This window comes from Indicator indicator, chromosome 5 (assembly GCF_027791375.1).
Source record: "Indicator indicator isolate 239-I01 chromosome 5, UM_Iind_1.1, whole genome shotgun sequence".
Taxonomy (NCBI): domain Eukaryota; kingdom Metazoa; phylum Chordata; class Aves; order Piciformes; family Indicatoridae; genus Indicator; species Indicator indicator.
Window position 1 is genome coordinate 12,203,879 of NC_072014.1, and position 27,757 is coordinate 12,231,635.

Below are 27,757 nucleotides of genomic sequence, written 5' to 3' on the forward strand. Positions count from 1 at the left end.
CCTGACTCATACTGGCCTTTTACCCACTGGGCTTTGTAGCAGGTTTCTCCATCTTGGGGAATGCTTGAAAGAAGGACTCTTGGTACAACTGTGGTCCAGGGCATAGAGAAAAAGAATTTCTCATCCCTACCAGAGAAAACCATTATTCTTCTGCCATAAACCAACAGCAACACTGATTTTTGTGGAGAATCACTTGGAAAGTGAACAGTTACTAGTTCTGAAGAAGTTGTTTGCTCTGATGGTCATCAACTCAAGCAAGGCCAAATGCATTGTAAAAGTTACTGAGGATGTCATGGCTATGACCTAGCAGATTCTGTCAAGTGTTGTAGACCAAATCATGGAATCAAAAGGCAACACAGAGCTTGCACTGAGATCCCAGAAACTAGCTTTATGTCTATTGGCACATAACCTTCCAGCCTAAGTATTTTATGAGTCTGGGTCCTTCCTTAAAGAAAAATGACAGGAATTTAAAGGACTTCCACAGTGTCAAGGTGGACCACAGAATGAGGTGGGCCTTGACAAGGCCCTGGTCAGCCTAGTCTAGATGAGGACGTCATTGCTGACTGTGGGGAGGTTGGACTAAATGACATATGGAGAGCCCTTGTGGCCCGGACCATTCTATGATTCTAGGAGTGAAAGTCTTCTCATGAAAAACTGCTTCACACGACACCAAGAGCCCTTAACAACATGCTCTAACATTACAGCTGGTTTAAGCAGAGGCAGATAAAGCAGTCCAGAGTTTCCTAGAGATAAATTCACTTACAGCATATTGTCTGTGTTTTATATTTCCCTCACTGGCAGGAGTACTGGCACATCTCTGCAAAGCACAAAGCAGTTGAAATCCTGTTGCCCACAGAAAGAGGCTCTTCTCAGGAAACCTGTGTTACAACTTCTCAGAGTATGTAAAAGACTACAATGACAACCAGGGGAAAAAAACAGAGTACGACCCACCTGAGATAGCTTCTTGGGAGCACAGTTTACCCCTCCAATCAAAACCATGTTGGGCATCAGTGGTCTTGGATATTGTAAAACAAAGTCTATCTTCAGAAGCCAAATGGAAGCCTTGCTTAAGAGACTGACCACAGTCACATTCCTCTGGAGGAACTCAGAAGCCAGTTGTGAATATGGTTGAAAGACAATATCACAGAGAAAATAATTTGCGAAGTCAAAGAGCACATTCTTCACCCTCTGCAGAAAGTTCATGTGGTCTGTAAGGTCTGTAAATACTCTGGGGATGTAAGAAGGAGGATTGGGACATTGAGTGGCATCAAAATCTAAATGACATGGCATTTGCTGCAAAAAAACCACAGAAGGGAGTGAAAGATACTCGGCCACTATCTGCCCACAGGGTAGTAGTGGATCTGTAAAGACAGCATCAAACTTGCTCTCCTTAAGGTATCTGACAAGTTCTTTGTTGTACAGCAAGTAAGTACAGGTAGACAGGAACATGGCAGATGTATTTTTCACATGTTCATATGTTTTAACAAATCTTTCCAGAAAAGTTCCTTCTTCAAATACATGCTGGCTCATTTTCCAGTAAGCATAATCCAGCTCTTCCTGTGTGAAAGGGACTGGGTACATTTTCATAATGAGATTCTTTGCTGGCTTTATATGTACATTGATTTCAGGTGCAACGACAACTATTTCATGTCCCTTCTGACTGAGTCTGTCCAACAGTTCCCGCATGCTGAGCCAATGACTCCCATCTAATGGCACCACCAGCAGCTTCCCACCAGCAGCCAAACCAAGCATGAATGAGAGCAGAACCAGAGTCACTGTGACTTGCAGATGAGCACGAAGCACTGGGGCCATTTCTGCAGAAATCTGGTGAGTACCACTCAGAAAGAAAACCACTGATAGTACTGAAAGAATAGCAGCAGCTCTGTGCTTTTAAGCAATCTGTGCCACAGGCTATCTTGTGATCCTTAAGGTATTTACTGTGTGGTAAATGTATAATCAATGATTTGATAAAAGTCTTTGTATCAAGTCCTAAGTTCATCTCACTTTGTAGGTTGGTGCTGTGTGGTGGATAACGCCCATGTGTTTGTGGGGAAGGAACTGTAACGAGTGCCCCAGGAAGGAGGCGCAAGGTGAGGGTTGTGGTGAGACTGCAGTTCCGATAGGCTCCCTCTGGCTGAGCCTTTGGCAAGTAGCAGAGATATGTCACATCCTTTGCCCCTGGACAAAGCCTGCCTCTGACTCCTGCACCTGTCACTTGGAACACTCATCCTTATGAGCCTTGTGACCCCACAGCAAATGTGGAAGAGCTGTTTGAAATTGTTCCTGGAGTAAGAAGGCTGCTGAAGTTGGAAGTGTAACAAAAGTGGTATGTTAAGCACCAGGGAAGGGCTAAAAAGTCTTGCAAAGCACAAATCGATGGGGATTTTGTTCTTCACCTCTCAACAGTAAGGTCTGAGGAGCTTTATTGGCCTGGATACCTAAAACAATTTAACTTTTTTTTTTTCCAGCTAAATGGAATGGCTGAAAAGCTGTGAATTGACAAATTTAATAGAATTTGTGGGATTCTGATAGAATTTGTGGGATACACTGCCAACCTGTGACTATGTCCATCTGCTAATCAAGCACTCTTGTAACTGATGGCACTTTACAAAATAGTGTAGCTTTTGAGTCTACCGCATTCCAAACCATGAGGAAACCTTCAACGGAAAAATTAAGTCTGAGGAATGTGAGGAAATTCTGCAGGGATTCAGGATCCATAAGGCAGAGGAGAAGATCAGTAAAGAACTTCTCAAATGTTATTAAAAAGGACCTGAGCAAACTGCTGAAATGGCAAACTTGCCCTTGTTTTGGCCAGAGAGTTTTTGGCCACATGCTGTCTTGAGGGCCCTTCTAGTATCAAGTGTCTGGTGTCTTAATAAAACATGAAACCTCTTCAGGTGCTGTCAACCCTTCCCCAGAGTACAGGCCATCGATGGCTTCAATTTGCACATTCAGATCTCCCTGAACCCTGGGATGTTACTCGTGCTTTGACTGCTGGTACCTAGTGGTGTTCACAAGAGGAAATTGTTCTCTGGAAGAAGATCAAGCTTTTCATGTCACTTCTTTCCTTTCTCCTAGCTCTAGACAAGAAATTGAATTCATCAGGTGGTGGCAGGCTCTGTTTCTAAGGAGGTTTCTGAGCAAAGTGATCACATGCAGATCCTGAGGCTCATTGATTTTTATTTTTTTCTCCTCAGATCTCACACAGCCATCAGCAAGATCAAATCTTCTGAAGCCTGCCTGTAAACAGAGACGGCGCTTCTTAGCCTGACAGTCCACAGCTTGTGACATTCCTCCTGGTTCCAGCTTTGGAAATACCCTTATGAAGAAGCAGGCAAATTTGTTGACAGAGAAGCTAGTGGTAAGGCAGCAAGGCTACACGAGGACAGAAGCCTGACATGCGTTTTCCAGTAAATGCCAGACCCTACTACAACAGTTTGCGAAGTTGTATGGATTATACCTAACTGCAAGTCTTTGACATGGCCTCAGGCTTACCTACTGCTCTTCCCTCACTCAGTGAGGGAGAAAGGAGCTACAAAGTTACATAGGTGTAATGTAAAGGCATCAACTGAACATACTTTCTAAGTGCACAGGTACAGCTGCCTACACAGAAAATGGCAAGTGAGGAAAAAAGTGAGAGAAAAATATTCTTTTTTTCACAAGGGTTTGCCTAAGTTAACGAAGCCAGGGACTTGATTCCTCCCAGGAACTTGTAATTCCTCCTTTGTCCACACAGAAGTGTTTCCGAACAGTAATTCAAAACTGTCACCTAGCTAAGGTAGCTCCTTGTGAGCACAGTATACTCCTCCAATAAAAATTGCGTTGGGCATCAAAGGTCTTGGAAAATCTAACACAAAATCAAATCTCATGAGCCAAATGGAACCCTGGCTTAAGAGATCTGGCATAGTCATGTTCCACTGGAGGAACCCAGCTCTGGAAATGGTTGAATGTCGAAATAACAGGGGAGATAATTTGGGAACTCAAAGGTCTGTTTCTTCACCTACTACAGAAAGTTCGTGTGGTCTGTAAGGTCTGTAAAGAAACTGGGGACGTAGAAAAGGGGGACTGGAACATTGAGTGGCTTTCAAATCTAACCCGCATGCCACTCCTTGTAAGAAAAACACAGAAGGAAGTGAAAGATGCTCTGCCATTATCTGCGCACATGGCACTATAGGATCCATACAGAGAGCATCAGACTTGCTTTCCTCAAGATATGTGACAAGCTCTTTGTATAGTAAGTTTCACAGTTAGAGAGAGAAATAATAGACATGCTTTTCAACCTCTTTTCTTTTCAGAAAAGAACCTTCTTAAATACATCATGTTGAAATTATTAGATACTTCCATTCACCCCTTTCTGTGTGTAAGGGACTGGGTACATTTTCATAATGAAATTCTTTGATAGCTTTGTGTATAAATTGATTTCAAGTGCAATGACAAGCATTTCATGTCCCTTCTGACTGAGTCTGTCCATGATTTCGTGCATGCTGAGCCAAGACTCCCATCTAATGGTAACACCAGCAGCTAAACCAAGAATGAACGAGAGCAGAACCAGAGTCACTGTGACTTGCAGATGAGCATGAAGCACTGGGGCCATTTCTGCAGAAATCTGGTGAGTACCACTCAGAAAGAAAACCACTGGTGGTACTGAAGGAATAGCAGCAGCTCCGTGCTTTTAAGCAATCTGTGCTACAGACTAACAGATCTAACTAATTACAGATCCTTAAGGTACTTACTGCGTGGTAAATGTATAATCAATGATTTGATAAAAGTCTTTGTATCAAGTCCTAAGTTCATCTCACTTTTTAGGTTGGTACTGTGTGGTGGATAATACCCATGTGTTTGTGGGGAAGGAACTGTAACGATTACCCCAGGAAGGAGGCACAAGGTGAGGGTTGTGGTGAGACTGCATTTCTGACAGGCTCCCTCTGGCTGAGCCTTTGGCAAGTAGAGGTATGTCACATCCATATCACCTTTTGGCCTTGCAGAGGGCTGCTCCTTTCCCCTTGGACAAAGCCTGCCTCTCACCCCTGCACCTGTCTCTTGCAACAGTCATCCCTATGAGCCTTGTGACCCCACAGCAGATGTGGAAGAGCTGTTTGAAATTGTTTCTGGAGTAAGAAGGCTGATGAAGATGAAAGTGTGACAAAAATGATATGTTAAGCACCAGGGAAGCACAACTGGAGTGCTGTAATCGATGACTACAGGCTAATCAGGAGAGACAGCTAGGCAGAAGGGTTGGAGGGTTGGCCTTGTATATTGGGGCAGCTCTAGACACCATGGACCTACACATTAAGGTGAGAATTAGAGGGAAGGCCAATAAAGCTGACATCGTGGTTGTAGTCTGGTATAGACCACCCAAGCACGATGAAGAAGTTGATGAATTATTCTATAAGCAGCTGGAGGCTGTCTCAAGATCACGAGCCCTTGTCCTTGTGAGGACAAGGAACTTAATGCAGCTGCGAGGAGGCAGTCTAGAAGTTTCTTAGAGTGTATGGAGGATAGCTTCTTATCACAGCTGCTCTGTGAACCTACCAGGGGTGAGGCTTACTCTTTACAAATAGAGAAGGGCTGGTGGGAGATGTGGTGGTCGGAGGCCACGTGAGGTCCAGTGGCCATAAAGAAACAGAATCCAGTTCTGCGAATGGTTGATAGTATCTCAAAGAAAATAATTTGGGATCTCAAAGATCAGATTCTTAACCTACTGGAGAAAGTTCATGAGGTCTGTGTACTCAGTATATGCCCAGGGGAGATAAGAAATGCAACTGGGACATTGAGTGACTTTCAAATCTAAATCATATGGTACTCCTTGTGGAAAAAAAAAAAAAAATCCCACAGAAGAAACTGAAAGATGCTCTGCCAGTATCTGCCTGCAGGGCAGAATCAAACTTGCTTTTCTCAAAATATATGACAAGCTCCTTTTTGTATACTAAGTGTCACGGGTAGAGAGATAAATGACAAAGATGCCTTTCAGTCTCTGGTATATGTTAAGCAATCTTTCCAGAAAAGAACCTTCTTCACGTACTTCTTGATGAAAAGATTAGGTCCACCTCTTCCCTTGTGAAAGGTGTTGGATTCATTTTCACAACAAAGTTCTCAGATGGTTTTATATGTATATTGATTTCAGGTCCAATGATGAGTATTTCATGTCCCTTCTGGCTGAGCCTGTCCCACACTTCCCACATGCTGAGCCAACGACTCCCATCCACTGGCACCATCAGCAGCTTCCCACCAGCAGCCAAACTGAGCATGAACAGGAGCAGAACCAGAGTCACTGTGACTTGCAGATGAGCACTAAGCACTGGGGCCATTTCTGCAGAAATCTGGTGAGTGCTGCTCAAAAAGAATGTGCCTAGCTCTACATTTTTATGCAATCTGAACTGTTCTTTCTCTGGATGATCTTTAGATTTATTTGCATTATGATAATTGTATAATCAGCAAAAATGGATTAATAAGTGTTAAAGTTCAAGTAATTTAGCAGACAAGTCATCAGAGCAGCAGTTCGACTGTGAAACACCCACTTCTTTGTGCTGGAGGAACACTGGGATTTAAGAAAATGAGGGATCCTTCTAGGAGGCTTGGCTGATATGCCTGGAGGCTGTGTGGCCATGCAGAGAGAGTTGGACAGACTGGAGGGCTGGGCAGAGAGGAACCAAATGAGGTTCAACGAGGATAAATGCAGAGTCCTGCATCTGGGAAGGAATAATAAACTGCACCAGTACAGGTTAGGAGGTGATCTGCTAGAGAGCAGCCCTGTGGAGATGGACCTGTGTCCTTGTGGCCAACAGGACCAATGGGATCCTGGGGTGCATTAAGAGCAATGTGTTCAGGAGATTGAGGGAGGTTCTCCTCCCCCTCTACCCTGCCCCGTTGAGACCACACCCAGAATACTGTGTCCAGTTTTGGGCTCCCCATTACAGGAGGGACAGGGATCTACTTAAGAGAGTCCAACAGACTGGAGAATGCACCCTGTGAGGAGAGGCTGAGAGACCTGTGGCTTTTTAGTCTGGAGAAGAAAAGATTGAGAGGGGATTTAATAAATGTTTATAAATATCTGAGGGCTGGGTGTCAAGAGGGAGGGGACAGGCTCTTCTCAGTTGCACCCTGTGATAGGACGAGAGCTAACGGATATAGACTACAGCACAGGGTGTTCCACCTCAACATGAGGAGGAATTTCTTCACTGTGAGGATCACAGAGCACTGGAACAGGCCTTCCAGAGACTTTCAAGACCCATCTGCATGCATTCCTGTGCGACTGGTGCTAGATTCTCTGGTCCTACTCTGGCAGGAGGGTTGGACTCAATCATCCTGTGATCCTGTGATAAGTGATCTGCTCAAAAGGGCTAATTAACAGATCATTAATTTTTCCAAACAAGAATTTTCAATGTAAGAAAAATTCTTCTCCTTCTGTCAGTCCAAATCATGTTCCATTTATAAAAGATTTGAAAAATATTAATACTTCATGCAGGAAATGGTCCAGATTCTTTATCAATTTTGTGTTGACACTAAGTAAAACACAAATTTGGTTCTGAAACTTCAGCTTCATGAAAAGTCTCATTTTGGAAGGGTGAAACAGGCACTGGAAGGGGGAAGGGCAAGGGTGTGGTTTTGCCAGCTATAATTAACTCTGGATCAGCAACTCAACATTGATCAAACCAGGAACACTATATCCCAGGGCCATGAAAGTAACAAGACTAATACATAGACAGAATTTGCAGACCATTAGCCCTAATTATGAAAATGATTGTGCAGAAGTAATTTTGTCAATACAATGACGTAGTATGGAGGTTGATAGTATGCACCAGAATTTTTAAGGATGTTTACCAAACTACTGTGGCTTTAGGTATACCCTTTGTAAGGAAACTTACCCAGATGGCAGTGTAAGCTGTTGTAGATGGCTCAGTGCTGGGTAGCGGCTATGAAAAACTCCAACAGTTTGCAGAAAATTGCACAATGAATCCATGTGGTGAAAAGCTAAGATGAAACTGACAGAGGAACCAGAACATTATCTGCCAATTGACATGTTATGATGCTTTCTTTCTAAAATATGGAAGAATGGTTCTATTAACCAGCAAGATTATTTTTTTAAAAATCAATTGTGACAGTAAAACAAATAGATTCAGCTAATTATACTGATCTGGCAAAGATAAGCAATGGACCTGCCTGCTAAGACACTTGTGGGTGTGCACCTCATTAGCACAAGTGATGAACTACTTCCAGCTAGTCTGAAGGAAACAATTTTGCAAGCAAAACTGCTTAGATCCTGCTAATGTTACAGAGGAGTACCTGCAAGAATGGGAGAGAATTAAAATCAACCCATTTTCTGTCCTTACCACCTATTTTCTGCCCCTACGGTATACCACAGTGCTCATATATAAATCCCACAAAGTCGTGGATACATTTATATAAACCAATAGCATTTGCAAACAACATTCTCCATGCAAATGTTCATATCAAGGAAACCACTGACCTGAGATAATGGCTTTTTCTTTGCACAGTTTATGCCTCCAATGAAAATCATATTGGGCATTATCGGCATGGGATAGTCAAAGACAAAGTCAGTTCTCTTCAGCCAAACAGATCCATGACTTAAAATCTGCGTCATTGTCATCGGCTTCCTGAGAAACTCAGAGGCCAGCGTTTCAAATGGAGAGAAGATCATACTGCAGGTGAAATACTCTGAGATAGCAAGCAGGAAATTCTTCACTCTCTCAGCGAATGTCATATGATCTGTATTGCGTGAGAATATCCGTGGGACATAGGATGGTGGGTCTGGACTCTGAGCAGCATGAATGTCTATAGCGCATGAGATACCCCGCAAGAAGAAAACAGTGGGGAGAGAAAAGTGCAGAGCAAGTATTTGTCCACAGGGTGTCATAGGATCTGTAAAGACAGCATCAAATTTACTTTCTTCAATGTATTGCATCATCTCTTTGTTGTACAGTAAGGAACTGCAGAAACCATGAAACATGGAAGAGCTCTTTTGGAAATGATTCCAAGTATTTATAAATCTGGTCAGGAAAGGTTCTTCGCTAAAAACTTGTATGCTCAATGAGTATAAATGTTGTTGCAGCTCTCCCTCTTTGAAAGGCACAGGATATGTTTTCAACTCATACATACTCGAAGAATCTATCAGTAGTTTGGTCTCTGGTGCAATAACAACTATCTCATGCCCTCTCTTGCTCAGCTCAGCCAGCACTTCCTTCATACTCAGCCAGTGGCTGCCCTCCATTGGCATCACCAGCAGCTTCCCAGCAGCAGCAGGATTCAGGCAGCACAAGAAGAGGAGCAGCACTGCTGCCAGCATGGTGTGAGTTGAACAGCAAGGAGCTCATGCACTGAAACGGCTAGGCTGGTTCACAAGCTTTTGTAGCTACGCTCCACCTACTTGGCAATGCTTTCTGAGTGATATCTCTGCCCTTTTGACTTGCCTGGCAGTTCAGGTGTTCACAAGTTTGCACGCAATACAGTCAATGTAGGTAGTTAAAGATTATAAAAGGTTGAGATAAGGTTTGAATTTCTAAAGCAGTCTGCATGAGCAAGAGAAAGGCATGTCTCCTATCATCATACACTTTGCTCACCCAAGCTGAGATTACAGTTTAGTGACTTAGCTTCTTTTCTTCTTCCCATAGAACAACCACAGCTTCATGACACTTTTTGCCATCATCCACACAGGGACTTTGGTTGACATTTACTGACAACATGTTCTGAGGTGTGTGGGAATCCATGAAAGACATGGATGCACAGAGTGCTGACCCCATATGGTGGTACTGGGTCTATAAAGAGCACACTGAAATGACTCTTTGACCTGTAGTGTTGGAGATCTTACTGAAGGCTGACAGAATTGTCACAGAGTATACTAATTCGGTAATTTTTTAAAAGCATTTTCTTATGAAGCTGAGGCAAGTTGTACAGTGAAACATAACATAGTAAAGATATGTATGAGATATCAATGTTAAAATACTTGGGGTTTGTTGTGTTGGTTTGTTTTTTTTTATAACCAAACCCAATTGGTACAACTGGGAAAAATAGTTTTTCCACTGATGCAAGCATGCATTTTTTTGAAGACAAGTAGTCAACACAAAATCTTTACCTATACCTGCATATATCTTCCACCTAACCTCTTACCCTGATGACTATAAAACTAAATTGCGAAACAACCGTTCACCATTGTACCACAAAAAATGTAAACCAACATGTTTCTAATTCATGAACTCATGAGTTCAAGGCCCGTGTCAGATTAGGTCATGACTGAAACTGTTCATCAATTCTGTAGGTCCAGATCCTTCTCTATCTTAAATTCCTAGGGGTTTTAATGCTGGCAATTATCTCACACCATAAAAGTTCATAAGTAGGTGATTGGGCAGGTACTTTTGGAATACAAGTTGCTCATCCAGTGCATTGTAATGATGAGGCTGCATCCCTTGTGCAGCTTTCTTTCACATGCAAATTTTGCACGTTTGTTTTCAAGCCTGAAGGGAAAGCTTTGACCTTATAGAGAAGCTCTCAGGACCAGCCAGTCCATTCTTTCCACTGTCCCCATTAATTTTACAACATAGTAATCGATGAACCTAAGGGGAATCCGCAAAGTGCTCAGGAGGGGATGATGCACAGAAACAGGCTTACTGATCATAGCCTCTGCATAGGCTGTCAAATGAACACTAGAAGAGGATGTGTTCAGGCTAGACCGACAGATGTAGAAAGACAGTCATGCATGTGGGGTATTTACTGACATCTGCTTGTCTTCAATAACTGATCATCAATCTTGCCCACTCCTGCCTCCATGCCCTTTTGAAAACTCGTCATGAGCTCCTCATTTTCCTCCATTTGAACATGTATTACCAGTTAGAGTGAAACAAGTAGAACCAGAGACTGTCCTGCTAAGAGGATCGGCGCTGCCACTTCCAACGCAAGCACTAAAGATACTTATCTGGATAAAAAGGGATGACATTAGGGCTTTCTTCTCCATTACTCTGTTTCAGGACTCAGGACTTGCAATACTTCAATATTCCTTTCCTGCTTTCCATCTGCTATGGAACATGCTGTACTTGAGCCAGACACCTGGTTAGTACCTAAAAGCCTGAATGGGAATTAAGAGAAGACATCTATGCCCAGAAAATCTTAAAACCTAATTCTACAACCTATAAAAGAAGGGGAAGATACAATTTTAAAAGGCCTTCTCTTGTGGTTTAGACATTAGATGCCTTTTTGTAGTGGCAAAGATGAAAATGAATCAGTCTGGCTGATAGAAAAAGAACTCATGAATCACTAAAACCTTAAGTCCTAGATGTATGTGGCATAAGAAACTAAGATGAAATGGAAACTAACAGGAGAGGAAAGTTGGAAACTCATCAAACTTCAGGTGAATTTTAACTAAAAAGCTAATCATTTGCAAAAAGAAAAGCTACATGTCATTTACATTTTAATATCTGATAAGACTATATTTTTGCCAGTATATGATCTAATCTAAATGCGGGACATTAGGAAATGACGTTTCTGCATTATGCAGAAATTCTTCTTAGCTTCCTGTCTTTAAATACCAAGGTGTTGTTGGCTTTCATTTAAGGATGCTTCCAGATCTACTTTTTTGCCTTTTCAATAAAAACAAACAAAAAATTGTATACCTGCAACAATTTTTTCTTCTGATCACAGTGTATCCCTCTGATAAAAACCATGTTTGGCATCACTGGTCTTGGGAACTCAAATACAAAATCATATCTCATTAGCCAAACACCTCCACAGCTTAGCAGGTCTGCAGTTGTTACTTTCTTTTGAAAAATCTCATAAGTGAGTTCTTCAAATGGAGCAAATACTGGCTTATAGTAAGCAAACTCCAGCATATAGACCAGCATGTTCTTCACTCATTGAGTGAATGTCATGCTGTCTGAATTATTTAGGAAGAGTCTGGGGACAAAGGAAGGAGGGCTCAGACACTGAGTAGCTTTAAAATCCATTCCATGAGGAAATCCTCACAAAAAGTAGACCGAAGGTACTGAAAGATACTCAGCAATTATCAGACCGCGCATCAGGATCGGATCTGTGAAAACCACATCAAACCTGCTCTCTCTGAAATACTGCATCACGTCTTTGTTGTGCTAAAGGCTCTTACAGTTGATGAGAAAAAGGTTGGAAATTTCTAACACGCTTTGATACATTGTAATGATAATATTCAAAACAGATTGCTGAATAAAATGATCATTAACAAATGACTTTATCCCACCAGCTAAATGTTCCTCTCCAGAAGCGATTGGATATACTTTCACTGTATAACTATAAGGCTCCTTTGGCTTCATATGCAAATTCATTGATGGTACAAGCACAACAACATCATGTCCCTTTTGCTGGAGTTTTCCCACTACTGGGTGCATGATGAGCCAGTGACTTCCATCCTGAGGTATCACCAGGATCTTTCCACCTTCAGCTAAGCATAAAGACAACGTGAGAAGAAGAAACATCCTGACAGGTTGGTAAAAACACAGGAATGGAAGAGCCATTTTGGTGAAAGTAAACCAGAGAGTTCTGCTCTGGAGGCACCCAATGCAGTCCTTTGTAGAAAGGTCCATATAGACTCCAGCTTTTCTGCAGGGAACATATTGACTGCAAAATCAAATATTTAACATCCAGGGAAGGGAAGGACAATGTTCCTGATAAATATATATCTCCTTTTGCTGCTCTTGTTAATTTTTAACCTTGGATGTGTGTCAGCACAATCCTTCCCTCGTGAACCAATACTGAGGATGTACTCTCTTCATAGTGGCAATTATTACACAATTCACTACAGATCTATCCAGAGAGAAAAGAAGCCTAGTATTCCTTTCAAAATGCAACATGAAATGCACTCAGAGGTTGACACACAAACAGATTTTATATTAATTTTTCAACTTTCAATATGACGTTTATGTCTTCTCATGATGTAGAAACAGAAATAACTTCAGCTGGACAGACAGTTTGGAAACCATAAATCACAAAAACACAACCAAAGCAAAAACAACTGACCTTGCTACATCTACAGTGAAAAAGAAAGAAGTTGTCTCTCAGGGAATAGTCTTGGGGACTTTGGTCACATGAAAGAAATCTAGCCACCTAAAACGTCAGACTCCATGAAAATGAAATAAACAACTGCCTCTGACTGGTGAATACAAATCATTGAGGGCAGTGTTTTGCAGCTGGTAGGTAAAGTCAAGTTTTTGTTGGATTTGTGGTGAAATCCTCATGAATTCTGAGGCATGTGCCTCCATCAAGGTAGTTTGATTTCAGCTTGTGGAAAAGAACTGCTAAAGCCTGGTTTTACCAAATAATTGCCAGAAAAAAAAATCAATAGCACAAAAGGCCATAATCACAACTCATAGCTAAAGATATTATTTGGATGGAAAAGAACATACCTTAGGCAGAGCTTTCTTCTGAACACAGTTTATACCTCCAACAAACACCATATTGGGCATCACTGGCCTCACATAGTCAAACACAAAGTCAAATCTCAGAAGCCAAATGGAAGCAGAGTTCAGGAGGTCCATCAAGGATACATCTCTCTGAAGAACTTCAGAGGAAAGCTTTACTGCATCTTCGTAGAAACCGTTACAGTACACAAGTTCCAGGAGGGCAATCAGTGCATTTTCGACTCTCTGTAAAAATGTCATGTGGTCTGAGTTGAAGGAAAATAGCCTTGGGATGTAGGAGAGAGGGCTTGGGCACTGTGGAGCTTCATAGTGTAAGTTGCAAGGAAATCCTCTCATTAAGAACACATATGGAATAGAGAGATAATTAGCCACTATTGCTCCACACATAAAAGCGGGATCTGTTAGGACAGCATCGAAGCTGCTTTGATTCAAGTACTGCAGGGTCTCCTTGCTGCTGAAGAGGTCCCTGCACTGAGTAAAGAACACATTGAAAACTTGCACTGAGCTCTTGTACATTGCTAGAGTGTTCATTGGGAAAGACAGATCCTTCAGGTGAGTAGCAAGATACTCACGAAAGCCATTGTCCAGTTCTTCTAGTGTCAGAGACACTGGGTGTGTTTTCACAGTGTAGGCCTGGGTCGTTTTCATCTGCCAGCTTACTTCTGGCATAAGCACCACCACCTCGTGTCCTCTCTCGGAGAGCTTTTCAACCACTTTCTGCAAACTAAGCCAGTGGCTTCCTACCATAGGCACAATCAGGAGTTTCCCTCCATCTGAGTGGACAGGAAGGAGGAGGATAAAAATGCAGGCACAGCAAAGCCTCAAAGTCATCTTCCTGTGGCTGGAGTACAGACTGTGGAAGAGCTCGCTCCTTCAGGCTGCAGCTTGATGTTCCTTTTGAAGGTACTTGCTCCATTTATATGTTGAGTTGTGCTGCTTTGTCAGAATCTACTGGTTAATGATTCACTGCTCTGTGTTGCTTGGGGGTTTTTCTACATTACTTTGAAAACCGAATGCAGTAACCCTTTCCTGTGCTGAGTCATTGGAGATTTTTGTGTTCAGGAGACAAGTAGCTCCTCTACATGATAATCAGATTTCTTAAGACTTCTCTGTTGATCTTTGGCATGTTCTGTTTAAGTCTTGGTCACGACCAAGGAAGGCAGACCTGGTGGATGCAATACCAACACCAATGACAAATGAAAACAGCCTGAACTGATGTCTTTGGGGTTTCAGATATTGATTTTAGGACATTTCTTTAGGACAAGACTGGAAGCACAACAGGAGAACCTCAGGATAAGGGGAAAGTTACAATGACACCAAGAAAAGACTCTGGGAGACGGTGACTTGGCAGTTGAGGCATAGATCAGTGAAGCTCAAGTCCAGGTTCTTGATTTAGAGCAGTAATGCAGTGCTGTCACTGCCTACAAGATGACTTTCAGGCAATTGAAAACTCCTCTCCACTTGCCTATACATGAATTAGAGGGCAGACAAAAGATGTGCTAAATGTATTTTAAAGACTTTACTGCTTACACAGCTTATACTGCTTAGACAGCTTGGACTGTCCAGTAGAGACTGATGTGTGAGCTCAGGTGGGGAACTTGCCTTAGCTGACAAGCAGCTGTAGCAATATCATCAGTTCCCAAGAGCCATCAGCTTCACAGTGATTCTTTTGACTTTATCAATGCCAAAGAGATTTGATGCCAATACAGCACCGTGACATGGAACAACAACGAAACACAGGAGACTTAGAGCTGGGCAGCCTCAGTCCCTCACTGCAATGTAATGAATTACGCATTTTTTGCTGTGTTCTTTCCTATCAGCCTTTTAATTTTCCTTCCCCAGATCACCAAGTTCTTAAACGTTTCAGTGTATAGAGAAACTCTTAGGCACATGGCAAAACGCAATTGTCTTTCAGGCACTTGATAACTTTTCAGAAAACGAAAGATTTGATCTTCAGAGTACGGGCAGAAGGTCTCAGGTAAAACCAAACAAAATGCTCTCAGAACCTGTAGTGGCATTCCAAGATATAAAGCCACATGAGAAATAAGAACTAAACCATATTATTTCCAAGTTTATATAAAATTAACTTTAAAAGGATCTTTTAGCAAACTCATTTTTCTCACTAAAGGTGTTAAATTATCCTTTGCAAGGGCTTCTCACCCATTGTTTGCTGCAGAGGACTAAGCAGATTGCTGACACGTGTCCTGCCTTCCTCTTCTTCCACAGGAGGACAAATTTGCCATCCAAACCTTGCAGCTCCCTTAATATAACTGTTCTTGGAGAAAGATGTCCCTCTTTGTGATTGTAGCTGATTTGTAAGCTTGGCAGTGTGTCAGCATGTTCCTTCCTTCCTCAACTAACAGCAGAGATGTTCTCTTATCCTAACTGTGCTTAATACCATTGAGTGAGAAAAGAAGCCTACTTTTGCTTTCAAAAGATGCACGTAACAGAATGAATGGAAATCGCAACACCATTTCTTCCAAGGACTAGCCTAACTGAGAACACCTAAGCAGCATGCAGAATGTTGATGTTAAATTCTCACCTCCTGGAAGCACTCAAACCTGCATGTCTTATGGATAGTTCCCCACTACCAGGATGCACCATGCAACCCCAAATCTGAGGTGGAGAAGACCAACAGCTGAACTTTGATGAGAAGAGAGATTCTCTCTTGGCTAAATTAGCTAGGAACTTGGTAGTGGAACCTGTGGCTTTGAATCCCCTCATCTGGGGGCACAACTGTCCCCTTAAGTCCATGTTTCCTGGCAGAGGAACTGATTCAGGAAACAGAAATTGGAGCCTAACAGAGAACAGACAAAGAAAGAAAGGATGAAGTTCTTAGGTTAGTACAGAGTCAGCTGAGGTCATATCTGAACTGGGTAATTATTAGACAAAAAGGTCTGGGTCATTGTTCAGGTTAGAAGGGTCTGGTGCTCTTTAGCAAGTCCTGTTGTGTGTAGAGTTTGGAGCTCCAGGGTAGTTTGAACAGAGGTCATAAATAGCAAGAACTACATGCCAGCTTGGAGCAAAGGTTTCCTCAGTTAAGGATACTGAAGGACATACATTTCATGTTAAACAAGGCAGAAGCTTGGGTGACCCAAGTGTGCAGATTGATTTTCTTCAGCTCTAAAGGTGCTCAGCATCCTCTGCAAAAGCATAACAAACAGATGCTGCTCTGAACTGCCACTGAGTTCATCAGCACCTTGAATGGAAACGCATAGACAAAATTACTTAATGTGTCATTCATGAAGAGAGTCACATTTCTCCTTTACTTCAGTAACTACTTCCTTAAATCTGGTTTTAATTTAATGTTCCAAGGTAACCAATTGTTTAAGTAAGTATTGGGTGTTTTCAGTTAAGAAAAACAAGAACAAAATTTGAAAGGTTGCTATAGCTTCCATTTCTGAACTCTGCTTTGTTCAGTTTCTATGAATTCTGTGTTTATGAGCTGCCCCCCAAAAAGCAACTTTGCATTAACTTTGGCTAAAGATGGCAGTGTCTCAGGGCTCAGTTCAAGTTCATTTGAAATGTCTCCCTAATAAGGGACAACTTACCATGCCAGCCTTCAAATATTTCTGGAGTCGTTGGAGGAGGAGGCTGGCACAGGACCTCTGCTCAGACAAGATGTAGAGTCTGATTTCCTGTGGGCCTTGCATTAAACTTGTAGGCACATTGTGACTTGGCAGCTGGATTTGTGGGTCTGTTAATGAGTATGTATTTGCTCCTGAGACAGATACCTATGCAAAGTAGGTAGCTGGAGGAAACCCCGCATGGGGCAGCTAGTGGTGGTCAATGAGTTAGTGCAGTTTGTGTTCCCTCAGGCCCAGTCCTGTGGTCCCATGTTCTTCCACTCCCACTGAGACTGCAGGCTGTCGATGATGCTTATGGCTCTGGAGGGTAAGGCCATTTTGAATCTCTTCTCTCTCCCTTTCCTAATGAATCTAAATTTTTGTTTTCTTGTCTGCTGATCAATGGATTACTGGGTTTTGGAGAACTATCTATTCTTACCACATGCTTATGTTTCTGAACAGTGATGATCAACCCAGGACTGATCACTGCATATAGATAGGTAGAGTTTTTTCTTTTGTAAGACTCACTTCCAATTTGTTCATGCTCTGCTGCATTCTTGCCTTGCTGCTGGGTACTGTTCCCTCTGCTGCCTATGGAAAAGGTATCTAGAAAGGCAAACTGAAGATAAGAGAGAAACACAAGTCTTTTCCTAGCTTTGGAAGGTGTGATTTCCACCAAATGACACATCAGTATGAAGATGGGAGATGCAGGTATAAAATGAGGACAGGATGATTCTACACTTGAAGGTAGCTCTGAGACCTTCAGGACACAGAAGCAAAGAGTTATCCCCTTCAGCTGCAAGAATTTGCCTCTTGAATCTAAGACTAGGAAGTGCCACTCCCTTGAGCCTAGAAAGAGGAAAAGCCTTATTGATAATGTTTTGCTAGTATTGTTATTTTAATAGCATTCTTTATTTACCTTATTCATTATTGCGTTAAGAGACTTCATAAGCCTCTCAAAGAGCACAAAAGTACCTGAAAGAAGAAAGAAAAAGCCCTTCAGCTCAACAATATTATACTTCAGTTGAGCAGTGATATTGTGTTGGGGCTTTCGCGACATTGTATGATGTAGATGGGGAAGCATGTGTAAACAGTGTGGCTATGTTAACCAATCGGCTTCCTGGAAGGGGCGCGTGTAATACGCGTGGACAAGACGGCGTAGCCAATAGAAGGACGCATGCTCGCGGCATGAAGGCGGAGCAGAGAAGTTTGGTCTATATAAGCAACTACCGATGGTTCAATAAAGTTGGATTTGAACTTGCATCACATTGATGTGTCGTTCTCCCCGCTCGCCTGTATGGCCCGTGGCATTTGGTGACCACGACGTGATACTGATTAGGGACGGAGACATCAGAGCTGCGGAGCGGTGAGGATCCTGCTGCCAGCGGAGAGGAAGCTGGGCGCCCGAAGAAAGGCGGATTCATGCACGGCTGACCGGTGAGTCAGGGAGAAAACAGGGCAGGATGGGGTCGACTGTATCAGCCATAGAAGAAGCCGTAGTAAATAGCCTGTTAAGGCTGGCTGAAATAAGGGAAACTAATTTGCCTAAGCCCGCGTTAATGGAACTGCTTGCTTGGGCACAAAGAAGGGGTTATTTGAACTCTACAAGAGATGCTTATAGTCGGGAAGTTTGGCAGAAGATAGGACAGGAGCTCTGGGAGAGCGGGCAGACAGAATCTAAGGAGGCAAAACACTTGGCTAAAACATATCAAACAGTGCGTTTGTTGCTTGATCAAGTTCATGGGGAGGCGACCGCTGCGGCCGCTTGGAAACAGACGATCCAAGACGTCACCGCAAAGGAAACAAAATCAGAATTGCCTGACAATTGGCCGCCTATCGATAGTTCTATAGACTGTCAAGACTCTCCCGTTGCTTGCCCTGTAACAACATCAAATATGACCAGGGCAGAGAAGATTGCCTGGGGTCTGGACGGGGATGATTTGCCCCCCTATAACCCCGATTGTGACCCAAATAAATCTTTGCCACCTTATACAACTGGCCAGAATCAAAGTGATTCTGTTGTGACTAACATGACGGCACAGGGCGCTGCAAATACTGAGGCTACTGCCCCTTTTTCCGGAGAAAGTGGAAGCATGGAAATAGATTCCACTGCTTTTTGGGATCAATTGCAGACTGTTTTTTCCTCTTCAGCGACCTCGGGGAGGGATCATGGTAGTGCCGCAGCTGCAAACAATCCATATCAAGAACTAAGAAAAGAACTGCGACAGCAGAGAGAGGCTATGACGGAACTTTTGAAGCAAACGAGGAGACTTGATCGTGATTCGAAAAAACGGGACATCAAAGATGCTTATAAGGCAGCACATAGTTCTATAGTTACTGGGTTGAGAAATGTAGAAAAGCAATTAGAAGAAATAGATAAAAAGGACAGAGATTTTGACAAAGCAAATATGTGCGGTGGGGGAAGTGTTGATACTAATATACCAATGGTTTCATTGCCTAGAGATCCTTCATTTAATGCGGATAAAAGGTATAGGGGTCTTGCTCAGAATTGTATCTTGCAAGGAGATTTTAGTTTCGAACCCATTGCTGCGCCTGTAGTACGGCATGGTGGGGGACCGACTTGGGAGCCTTTGGATGGGAAGCTTGTTCAATCTATACAAAAGACAATAATGCAATTTGGGTATCAAAACAAGCTGGTTAAAAATCAAATCACGGCTCTCATAAACTATCAAGATTTAGTTCCTGCTGATCTCAGGGCAGTGATGGAGCTCATTTTAACCCCCACAGCTTTCATGGCAAGACTTGTTAGAGATAAAACAGGTAGAGAACCTGAATCTCCCCGGTACTGATCCTTTGCGTATGGCTACTCTGGATCAGTTAATGGGCAATGGTCAGTTTAAGGACCCCTCAGTGCAAGCAGCAGTGCATCCGCGTATATTGAGCCAGTCAAAGAATGCTGGTCTGCAAGCCTTTTTGTCTCTACCTCAAATTGGTACTCCTTCTTTACCATACACAAAAATAACTCAAGGACCTAATGAACCATTCTTTGGGTATGTAGATCATATAAGGGAAGCCTTAGAAAATGCCCCCAATGTCGAACCTGAACTAAAGGGACTTCTCACCAAAGAAATAGCGGTGCAAAATGCAAACGCAGCATGCAAGCAATTAATAGCAACTCTGCCACCAACAGCTTCTATTACTCAAATAATAGAAGTGTGTGCCAGAGCTCCTTTGATAGATGAACAAGAAAAGGCAAAAATACATGCTCATGCATTGGCGGCCGCACTTAAAATGCAACAAAATTTAGGCAAAGGAGACAGGGGACCTTCACGCTGTTATCAATGTGGTCAACGTGGTCATTTTAAGAAGCAGTGTCCCAATCAAAATGGTAGCAGAAATAGTCTAAATGGCAATTGCGCTAGATGTGGTAAATATGGTCACCGGGCAGCAGATTGCCAATCCAAATTCAATAAGAATGGGATGCCATTAACATGGAATCAAAATCATGGAAACAGTCAGTCGCGGGGGGCGGGACGCGGCCAACAAGTATCCCTCCCCTCAGAAAATGGCAATGCCTGTCTCAGCCACAACCGGAAGTGCTGGGGTCGACTTGGCAGTGGCCGAACCAGCAGACATATTTGATACCCAAATACATGTAGTATCTTCAACTGAGTCAGGGCCATTAGGGTTTCAGTTGTCGGCATTATTAATAGGGAGATCATCGGCAACAAAAAAAGGGATATTTGTGCTTCCAGGAGTTGTTGATGCCGACTATCAGGGTGTAATTTGTATTATGGTTCGATGTTTTGCACCCCCTGTCCATATTCCAAAAGGAAGCACAATAGCGCAGTTGGTACCATTTAAATCACAAGTTCCCAATACAGAAAACAAGGAAAGGGGTACGGGAGGTTTTGGATCCACTGGCGAACCGCAGGTATTGTTCTGTGAAACGCTTGGTTTAGAAAGACCTTTGATGTCTGTAACAATTTCGGGTCCTGGTGGTATTATTTTAGAGGGCTTGCAGATGATGTTGGACACGGGGGCGGATGTATCTGTTTTACCCCTTGATCTCTGGCCTGTAGCGTGGCCTTTGGAGGATCCTGGATCCGATTTAGTGGGAATCGGAGGGAGCAGTTCAACCAAAATTAGTAAGGAATTTGTTTTATTCACCAATGAGGAGGGACAGCAAGCTTGGGCAAAGCCCTACGTCCTACAGACAAATCTTCTCCTCTTGGGCAGAGATATACTGAGTCAATGGGGAGTTAAGATCCAGACAAATTTTTAGTTGCGGCCACTGATAGCAGCTCCCGCCCTACTCTAAAGTTGCAATGGAAGAATGAAGATCCGCTATGGGTGGATCAGTGGCCGCTAACTCAAGAGAGGCTGCAAATTGTTGAAAGTTTAGTTCGAGAACAACTTGAATTGGGACATATAAAACCATCCGTCAGTCCTTGGAACACGCCGATTTTTACTATACAGAAAAAATTGGGGAAGTGGAGACTGTTGCATGATTTAAGAGCAGTCAATAATAGAATGGTAGAAATGGGGGCATTACAACCAGGATTACCATCTCCAGTTATGTTGCCCCAACATTGGAATCTACTTATTTTGGATCTGAAAGATTGCTTTTTCACAATACCACTGCATGAGGAAGACAGCGATAAATTTGCTTTCACAGTTCTGTCTGTTAATAGATCTGCACCCTCTAAACAGTTTCAATGGGTGGTCCTGCCCCAAGGTATGAAAAATTCGCCAACAATTTGTCAATGGTTTGTAGATCAGGCATTAGCTCCGTGGAGAAAAAATAAATCTGACTTGATTACTTACCATTACATGGATGATTTGTTAATTGCCTCCCCAACGCCACTTCCATTACAAAAAGAGCAAGAAGTGACTCAAGCATTAGCAAAATATGGTTTAGTAATTGCACAAGAGAAAATTCAGCATCGTGCACCATGGGTGTATTTAGGCATGCAGATTCTAGAAACACGTTTGAGACCTCAAAAATTGAATCTTAATACAAAGATTGAAAATTTGAATGATGTGCAAAGACTGGTCGGTGATTTGCAATGGTTAAGAATATATTGTGGGATCACTAATTCTGATTTAAAGCCACTAATTGATCTTTTAAAAGGTGGGAAATCCCCTTCTGACCCTCGAGCATTGACTCCCACAGCATACCAGGCTTTACAAGTAATAGGACAAAAAAATACAGAATAATATGGCAGATCGAATTGTACCTGGTGTTCCTTTCACTATTATTTGTTATAATCAAGACAAGGAAGTGGCTGCTTTGATTACTCAGATTTCTAAAGATGATTCAGTGTTAATTCTGGAATGGGTATTCCATAGCAGTACGTTGAAGGCCACTATAACTACAAGGCCAGACGCAGTTGGAAATTTACTGTTAAAAGCAAGAAATAGATTAAGGATAATTGTGGCGACGGACCCAGCTCAAATTATTTTGCCATTGAAAAACATCAATCTTGCAGATTCATGGATGGAACAATCTGATGCTTTTGCGACGGCTGTCCGTGGAATTAGACTGAATAATCATTACCCAAAACACCCTTTGTTTAAAACAAATTTGATAATAGAACAGGACTCCTTGCAAATAGAACCTCCCCTTTCAGAGGGGATCACTATTTTTATGGATGCCAGTAGTATGACAGGGAAATATGGATATGCTCATCAAATCAACGGGCTATGGAATACCCGGGTAGAAAAGACAAAAGGGTCAGTTCAGATTTTGGAATTAAAAGCAGTTCTTATGGTATTTCAGGATTTCCGGAGGACACCCTTGAATATTATAATTGACTCAAAATATGTGGTTGAGGTGGTAAAGCGTTTAAATAATGCAATCTTAGGCGGTATAACTAATCCAGTCCTTGAGATGTGTATCTTGGAGCTCCAGTCTGAAATTATTGCACGTCAACATCCATGGTGGGTCGTGCATATCAGAAGCCATTCTAATTTGCCAGGGTTACTAGCTGAAGGGAATTCATTCATAGACAGCAAAGTAGTAAGCAAAGTATCCACAGAAGATGTTTTGGCACAAGCACTTTCAGTCACATAAATTTTTTCATCAATCGGCACGGTCATTGATGAAGTCCTTTGGGATTTCTAAAACAGATGCTCGTTCAATAATTGCCAGTTGCCCTGATTGTGCCCGATTAACTCCCATTTCGGCTGAAGGGACTAATCCACGGGGCCTAGAACCTCGCCAGGTCTGGCAAACGGATGTCACCGAATTTCCTCCGTTCGGTGCCCTTAAATACATCCATGTCACAATAGATACATGTTCTAAAGCAATTTGGGCAACTTCACATAAGTCAACCAACAGTTTGGCTTGTATTCAGCATTGGACAACAGCCATTGCAGTGTTAGGGCGACCAGACACTATTAAAACCGACAATGCTCCAGCTTACTTGTGTGACAAAGTTCATGAGTTTTTTCAGAATTGGAAAATTACACACTTGACAGGTATACCCTATAATTCAGGAGGGCAAGCCATTGTTGAACGAGCGCACCAGGATCTAAAACGGCTTTTGACAATATATAAAAAAGAGGGGAAAAGGAGTCCGTACCTCACTATAGCAAAGGCATGCTATGTGTTAAATTGGTTAAATCCACGGACAGAACAAAATTTAGTTCCTATGTTCTCTCACCTGCTTAACAAAAATGACTTTTCTCAGCATGAGGTATTAGTACAAATCTTTGAACCTTTGGCCCAGCGATGGAATGGACCAGTCCGCTTACTGACTTGGGGAAGGGGTTATGCTTGTGTGTCTACAGGAGAGTAAACAAGGTGGATTCCAGCCAAGTGGGTTCGACCGTGGATACGGCCCGCATCTGATCCAGGTCAAACAGATTCGGACGACAATACGAAAGATTGAAAATGAAGTCTCTGCTTTTGGCCCAAGGACATGGTTTTCAAGAAATCGAGGGAATGTGTTGTTTTAATCTTTCAGCCCACAGCATATCTATTCAAAAAGATATTTGGATGCTCAAGGAAAATACAAAAAAGGTTAAGCAGCAAAGTGGTTTGTTAGACAATTGGTTTAATAGTTTGTTTTCAAATTGGGGTCTACCAGGCTGGGTTGCTGGTGTCCTTGAAATGCTGATACCTAAAATTTTTGCTTTGCTAATTATATTCTTACTGTTGCCATATTTAATCCAATGCATGCTAAATAGTGTAACGAAGAGTGTGAATTTGTTATTTAAGAAAAAGGGGGGAGGTGTTGGGGCTTTCGCGACATTGTACGATGTAGGTGGGGAAGCATGTGTAAACAGTGTGGCTATGTTAACCAATCGGCTTCCTGGAAGGGGCGCGTGTAGTACGCGTGGACGAGACGGCGTAGCCAATAGAAGGACGCATGCTCGCGGCATGAAGGCGGAGCAGAAAAGTTTGGTCTATATAAGCAACTACCGATGGTTCAATAAAGTTGGATTTGAACTTGCATCACATTGATGTGTCGTTCTCCCCGCTCGCCTGTATGGCCCGCGGCAATATTCTGTGACCACAATTCACAATCAGGGAGTGACTTCAATGGAAAGAGATCTGTCTCCTGCTTTGTGTCTAGAACAAACTGTCTACTGCTGTTCAATATTTTAAGGCCTACAAGGTAACTATCAAAATGAATTGAACTTTCTTGCTGAGCTTTATAAAACCTGAAAAACAATTCTTCTAAAAGGAAATGTCAAGGAATAGGTCTGAAAACTCATATGAGCTTTGCATTCAAGTGTCTTTGACCAAATACGTATTTTCACACAGGACGGTAGGAGCACAGATTTTAGATTAATTTCAGTATGACATTTATATGTTCTCATGATGTAGAAACAGAACTAATTGCAGCTGGACAGCCAGTATGGAAACCATAAATCATGAGAACACAACCAAAGCAAAAGAACTGACTTTGCTGAGTCTACAGTGAAAAAGAAAGAAGGTGACAGAGAATTATCTTGGGGACTTTGGTCACGTGAAAGAAATCTAGCCACCTAAAACATCAGAGTCCATGAAAAAAGAAATAAACAGCTGCCTTTGACTGGTGAATACGAATCACTGAGTGATTTGTAGCTGGAAGATTAAGTCAATTTTTTGTTGCATTTGTCGTGAAATCCTGAGGCATCTGCTTCCATCAAGGTAATTTGATTTCAGCCTGTGGAAAACAGCTGCTCAAGCCTGGTTTTTCCCAGTCATTGCCAGAAATAAAAAAATTCAGTAGCACAAAAAGGCCATAATCCCAACTCATACCTAAAGGTATTATTTGGGTGGAAAAGAACATACCTTAGGCAGAGCCTTCTTCTGAACACAGTTTATACCTCCAACAAACACCATATTGGGCATCAATGGCCTCACATACTCAAACACAAAGTCTGATCTCAGAAGCCAAATGGCAGCAGAGTCCACAAGATCCATCAGGGATACATCTCTCTGAAGAACTTCAGAGGAAAGCTTTAGTGCATCTTCGTAGACATAATTACAGATAAAAAGATTGAGGAGGGCAATCAGTGCATTTTCGACTCTCTGTAAAAATGTCATGTGGTCTGAGTTGAAGGAAAATCCTCTTGAGATGTAGGAGAGAGGGCTTGGGCACTGTGGTGCATCATAGTGTAAGTTGCAAGGAAATCCTCTCATGAAGAACACGTATGGAAGAGAGAGATAATTAGCAAGGGTTGCTCCACACATAAAAGTGGGATCTGTTAGGACAGCATCAAAGCTGCTTTGATTCAAGTACTGCAGGGTCTCCTTGCTGCTGAAGAGGTCCCTGCACTGAGCATAAAATGTACGGAAAATATTCACTGTGCTCTTGTATGTCACTAGAGCATACATTGGTAAAGGCAGGTCCTGCAAGAAAGCAGCAAATAACTCACGAAAGGAATTGTCCAGTTTTTCTAGTGTCACAGACACTGGGTGTGTTTTCACAGTGTAGGCCTGGGTCGTTTTCATCTGCCAGCTTACTTCTGGCATAAGCACCACCACCTCGTGTCCTCTCTCGGAGAGCTTTTCAACCACTTTCTGCAAACTAAGCCAGTGGCTTTCTACCGTAGGCACCACCAGGAGTTTCCCTCCATCTGAGAGGCCAGGAAGGAGGAGGCTAAAAATGCAGGCACAGCAAAGCCTCAAAGTCATCTTCCTGTGGCCAGAGTATAGACTGTGGAAGAGCTTGCTCCTTCAGGCTGTAGTTTGATGTTCCTTTTGAAGGAACTTGCTCAATTTATATGTTGAGTTGTGCTGGTGTGTCACAATCTGCTAGTTAATGATTCATTGTTTTGGGTTACAGCTGATCTAATTTTTTTTCTAATTGCTTGTAAATGCATTGACCCTTTGCCACGTTATTGGAGTTCCTTGTATTCAGGAGAGAAGTAGTATCTCAACATGCTTGTCAGATTTCTTAGGACTTCTCTCAATCTTTGATGTGCCCTGTCTTATACCTTGGTCAGGACCAAGTGTGGCAGTTTAGGCTGGGTGCCTCCTGCTACTGCCACATAGGTTACACCTCTGGGTCCCGAGCGTCCACCCAATAAGGTGGACAGAGGAAACGGCATATTTCTACCCATAAATCCTGCCCCTTATAAATACGTCTGCAAAGTCCTTCTCTTTCTCTTTCTTCCTTCTCTGCTCCCGTAGCAGATGCTCTCTTATCGGGTAACGGTGGGGGAGTATCTCAAGGCGTCTTAGGCCTCTCTAGGCCTAATGCGAGGAGGAGAATGGAGGGGGGGGCAGTCTCAGACCTGGCCAGCCTGAGACTTGCCTAGCAGTGAGGGGGGGGGGGAAGATAGAGCCCTGGGAGTTTGGGTAGACCCTCAGGAGGGAGAAGTGAAGGATTGGGAAGCTTTTGGGATTATGTGAGGGGCTCTGTACGCTTTGGAATGTTCTTTGCCACTATGCTTTGTAATGTTTTGTAGTTTCACCAATTCCTTTTCCATTTAAACTTTCCATCACTCTCCAATCCATTTGTGTAAGTGTCATTCTTTTCTCCCTCTTGGGGCAAGAGAGGATCTGTCTGGCCCCAAACCAGCATACGAAGGCAGACAGATCTGGTGTGATCAATTTCAGTATGACAGTGACAAATGGAAACAAGCAAAACAAATGTCTTTGTGGTTGGACACATGGATGTTAGGACAGTTTCTTTTAGGACAGGAGAAAAAGCACCACAAGAGAACCTCAAGATAAGGGCTTAAGGGTGAATGAATCATGCTGCTAGCCCTCCCACCTCACCATGTGCTGCAGACAAGGAAGCAGAGAGCTGAGAGGAAAAATTATGCTGCCCTCCACTCCTTCTTCAGCAGGACAAACTTGCTATCCAAGCTTTGCAGCACACTTGTCCTGAAGGGAGTGGGTGCAAAGCAAAGCTCAGGACAGGTGAAGTTAATCAGTACCTTTGAGGTGCCTCTGAGAGTTGGAGAGTTTGCCAGCACCTCCCTCAGTTGGCTTGGTTATCTGCAATCATTTCTTGATGGGCTGAAACTTTGGTAGGTTCAAACAAGTGTGAGATAAGGCTTGTTTGCCTCTCACATGTGGACACGTATGCAGCAGTAGGAACCCTGAACTTTCATAAAAAACTGCATGTCTGAGTGATGGCAGGGTAGGAATGGACAACCCCAAGGGAGGGGGCCTGAATTGGATGCAGTGGGAAGGAGGTATGTTGTGTCAGCAGAAGCACTCCCTGTAGCCCTGCTGCCACAATGTGTGTGATCATGGTGGACCACAGTGGGATTCAGTGCTGGAAGGAAGTGAGGTGAGGTAGCAGCATTAGGAAGGCAGCTGGGAACACCTACTCATTTTAAAGAGGGAGCTCTTGTTCTCCAGTTACTGCAATGGCTCATCTCTTT

General features: G+C 42.8%; 3 protein-coding genes and 1 pseudogene across 3 annotated transcripts; all 4 read right to left on the reverse strand.

Moving 5' to 3' along the window:
• Positions 1-883: 883 nt before the first annotated feature.
• On the reverse strand, positions 884-1,854 carry LOC128966965 (UDP-glucuronosyltransferase 1A1-like). The gene is made up of 2 exons (XM_054380933.1): positions 952-1,854; positions 884-910 (listed from the first exon to the last, which is right to left on the reverse strand). Exons 1-2 carry the CDS (start codon positions 1,810-1,812, stop codon positions 884-886), a joined length of 888 nt encoding a protein of 295 aa, XP_054236908.1. The 5' UTR covers positions 1,813-1,854.
• A 1,919-nt stretch (positions 1,855-3,773) lies between these two features.
• Positions 3,774-8,369, reverse strand: LOC128966966 (UDP-glucuronosyltransferase 1A1-like; annotated as a pseudogene).
• Positions 8,370-8,398: 29 nt separating this feature from the next.
• LOC128966967 (UDP-glucuronosyltransferase 1A1-like) lies at positions 8,399-9,304 on the reverse strand. Its single transcript, XM_054380934.1, has one exon. It carries the CDS (start codon positions 9,302-9,304, stop codon positions 8,399-8,401), a length of 906 nt encoding a protein of 301 aa, XP_054236909.1.
• A 292-nt stretch (positions 9,305-9,596) lies between these two features.
• Positions 9,597-26,054, reverse strand: LOC128966968 (uncharacterized). Its single transcript, XM_054380935.1, has 6 exons — positions 25,209-26,054; positions 19,502-19,573; positions 18,254-18,390; positions 13,380-14,229; positions 11,622-11,696; positions 9,597-9,773 (listed from the first exon to the last, which is right to left on the reverse strand). Exons 1-6 carry the CDS (start codon positions 26,052-26,054, stop codon positions 9,597-9,599), a joined length of 2,157 nt encoding a protein of 718 aa, XP_054236910.1.
• Positions 26,055-27,757: the final 1,703 nt, after the last annotated feature.

What these genes read in the sequence shown, in the direction of transcription:
- LOC128966968 (XM_054380935.1), bottom strand. Translation starts at nt 26,054, where the DNA reads ATGACTTTGAGGCTTTGCTGTGCCTGCATTTTTAGCCTCCTCCTTCCT. An exon ending in AGAAGAAGGCTCTGCCTAAG is followed by an intron (nt 19,574 to 25,208) that starts GTATGTTCTTTT and finishes TCTTTTGTATAG; the next exon opens with ATTGAACAAGCTTCCCATCC. An exon ending in TACTACAGGCGCAGCAATGG is followed by an intron (nt 18,391 to 19,501) that starts GTTCGAAACTAA and finishes CTCACCGGTCAG; the next exon opens with CCGTGCATGAATCCGCCTTT.
- LOC128966965 (XM_054380933.1), bottom strand. Translation starts at nt 1,812, where the DNA reads ATGGCCCCAGTGCTTCGTGCTCATCTGCAAGTCACAGTGACTCTGGTT. An exon ending in CTCCCAAGAAGCTATCTCAG is followed by an intron (nt 911 to 951) that starts GTGGGTCGTACT and finishes TTGTCATTGTAG; the next exon opens with TCTTTTACATACTCTGAGAA.
- LOC128966967 (XM_054380934.1), bottom strand. Translation starts at nt 9,304, where the DNA reads ATGCTGGCAGCAGTGCTGCTCCTCTTCTTGTGCTGCCTGAATCCTGCT.